The 2,449-nt window shown below is 58.3% G+C and overlaps 1 protein-coding gene across 5 annotated transcripts in view; it reads left to right on the top strand.

Annotated features, from left to right (window-relative positions):
- BDKRB2 (bradykinin receptor B2) overlaps positions 1 to 2,449 on the top strand; it is a 30,902-nt gene that overhangs the window by 23,794 nt on the left and 4,659 nt on the right. For 2 of the 5 annotated variants that reach the window (XM_023536634.1, XM_011370209.2), the window contains one exon: positions 966 to 1,066. In XM_023536634.1, coding sequence (XP_023392402.1) covers positions 993 to 1,066 — 74 coding nt within the window. In that variant the 5' untranslated portion in view covers positions 966 to 992. Of the gene's footprint in view, positions 1 to 961; positions 1,067 to 2,449 lie in introns of all 5 variants that reach the window. The other 3 variants (XM_023536635.1, XM_011370208.2, XM_011370210.2) reach the window with 2 other exon arrangements.

The raw sequence follows: 2,449 nt of genomic DNA, 5'->3' as shown, positions 1-2,449 counted from the left end.
ACACGCATGCACGCCTACGCTCCTCACACCTCCCCGGGCAGTAGCGAGTGGTTACACGGGATGCTGGAGAGGGCTCCAGGTCTGGCGCCAGGAAGGGGGGTTTAAGCCCATCTTCTAGCAATGACACTTGGACAAGCCGCTGCACCTCTGCACCCCATTTCCTCCTCTGCAAGGCTAGCGTACAACCGGTGCCTACCTCTCAGGGGGGTGCAGTTAACGTAAGGAGGGGCAGAGGAAGGCTTCGTTCATGGAAGCCCCGCTGGGCTTTCTTTCAAAAGCGCCCCAAACTCATCAGGTTTCAGTGTTAACATGTACGTGATCCTGTATCTCCAAGACAGCCCTTCCACTTCTTCCGCTCGTGGGAGATGGCAGCATCTCTCATGCCGAGCCGGGGGTGTCCTTGACACCTTCCCCGCTCTCATCCCCAGCGCCTCCATTTCAAATCGTTCACCGGGCAGGTCAGTGTTCCTCTCCAATCACCTCTGGAAAGGTGGAGAGATTGCTCTGATGGAGATTGCTCTCCAATCTCCATCATCCTGTGCCTGGAATAATGAGCAGCACCTGCTAACTGGGCTTCCTGCTTCCGCTCTGCCCCCTCCCCACACCCGCCACGGTCCCATCCTCCCCAGCAGCCACCAGGGCGCCCACACGTTCACACCAAGGGCCTCCCTGTCTCGGGGCCTTTGCACCTGCCGCTTCTCCTGCCCGGACGTCCTCCTCTCCCCGCCACCCTTATGCCCACCCAGTTCACTGCCGCTCACCCCTCCCCAGGCTACACCTCCTGGGGAGCAGACGCTGTGCCCGTCCTCACTACTATGTCCCTAGCACCCCGTCCACGGTAGACGCTTGATAAATATTTGTGAAGGGAAGGACTCCGTTTCCCTTGCCTGATGGAGAGTACATGCGTGTCATGGTCCCCGGCCTGCCGTCTAACCATCTAATCATCTTCCTACTCTTCCGGTCAGCCCAGGTGGGGCCTCGCTCACGTCTAAATGTTCTCTGCCTGGAAGAGACCGATGTTCCTGTCTGTTCATGAGGACCCCGTGCCCACCATGGCCTCTTTCAGGTGAGTCAAAGAGATTCCTCGACTTACCATTCGTAAGGGGGCGGGGCAGACAGCCTGGCGAACACCCAGGAGAGAGCCAAACTCATCCCTTGGACAACAGCTGAAGCAACAGGCAATGCTAAGCCCGAGGACAATCCCTCTCAAGGGCCTTTAGAGGGGCAATTGTCTTCATCCTAGATGCCTGCGGGGCAGAGGGAGTGGACTGGTCGATAAGGCTGTGGTGGGGGCGGATGCAGGAAGAGAGGCAATCATCGCTGGTGGTCCTATGTGAGCTATCCTGGACGAACCTGGGAACGAAGAGCGTGAAACTCTGAAGTCGACACCCAGGAAATCAGACAGCCCTGTGCCAGGTCGCCTTGGAGACAGGACATCACCAACCCATGGCTGACACCCGGTGAAAGGCCGGGGCACTCTAAGGAGAGAACGTGGGGGGCATTGATGCCTAGCAGAAGCAGGGGAAAGGGAGAGTCAGTCCTGAGGAAAGCAGTGTCACCAAGCCTGGCCTCTTGGTCCTGTGGTAAGTGTGGCCCATGATGGAGATGACCAAATGGCCAGCTCAGCTGGGGCCGGGGAGCTCAGGCCCTGTGAACTGCAGTCACGCACTCCCCAGGCCACTTTCTGACAATCCTGTAACTTATCAGAGCCAGCTCTGGGCCTAGTGCCATTGTTGGCTAGGGACCGTCCTGCTGGGAAGTTAACGAGTAGCCTCTGGTGCAATACTTCAGTGTCTGGAGAGGCAGACCCCGAGAGGACACCCCGCCCCAGGCCTGGGGCACTGAGGAAACAGGTTTCTGTAGCTGCAGAAATGGGGCCAAAGGCTGGACCGAGGGGCCCATCCAGGGGAGGCCTCACCTTCAGAGGGCTCTGCCGAGAAGCCTGCCAGTTTGCATAGGTCGGGAACTGAGGGTCCAGTGGGGTCGGCTTGTCCCTGCTCCACAGTGTCTGGGGCCTCAGCTGGAAGATTCAGAGGCTGGGATACCAGAATCAGCAAAGCGGCAAGCTGGTTCCTCTCCAAGAGGCTGCTTGCGTGTCCTCACACCATCGTGGCTGGCCTCCCCCAGAGCGAGCAAGCCAGGAGTCCGAGGATGAAGATGCAATGCCATGACCTGGTCTTAGAAGTCACACACCGTCACTGCCTCCGTGGGTGGGAAGCAAGTCAGTCGCCAAGTCTGGCTACGTTCAAGAGGAATTAGACTCCGCCTTCTAAAAAGAAGTGTCAACACATTCGGGCCGTGTTAAAACCTCCCGTCCACCGGGAGAATCTTTTCAGAGCGTATTTTCTATCCACGGGGCAAAGTCTTGCCCTCTTAGCGCCCAGGGATGGCTGTCCTTAGCCCCTGATTCAACCCCATCTCTTGCCACTCCCCACCTCCCAGTCCAAAG

The sequence above is a fragment of the Pteropus vampyrus genome, unplaced genomic scaffold (genome assembly GCF_000151845.1).
Source record: "Pteropus vampyrus isolate Shadow unplaced genomic scaffold, Pvam_2.0 Scaffold164, whole genome shotgun sequence".
Classification (NCBI taxonomy): domain Eukaryota; kingdom Metazoa; phylum Chordata; class Mammalia; order Chiroptera; family Pteropodidae; genus Pteropus; species Pteropus vampyrus.
Note: the sequence above shows the minus strand (reverse complement) of the source record. Positions and strands in the feature narration are given on the sequence as shown.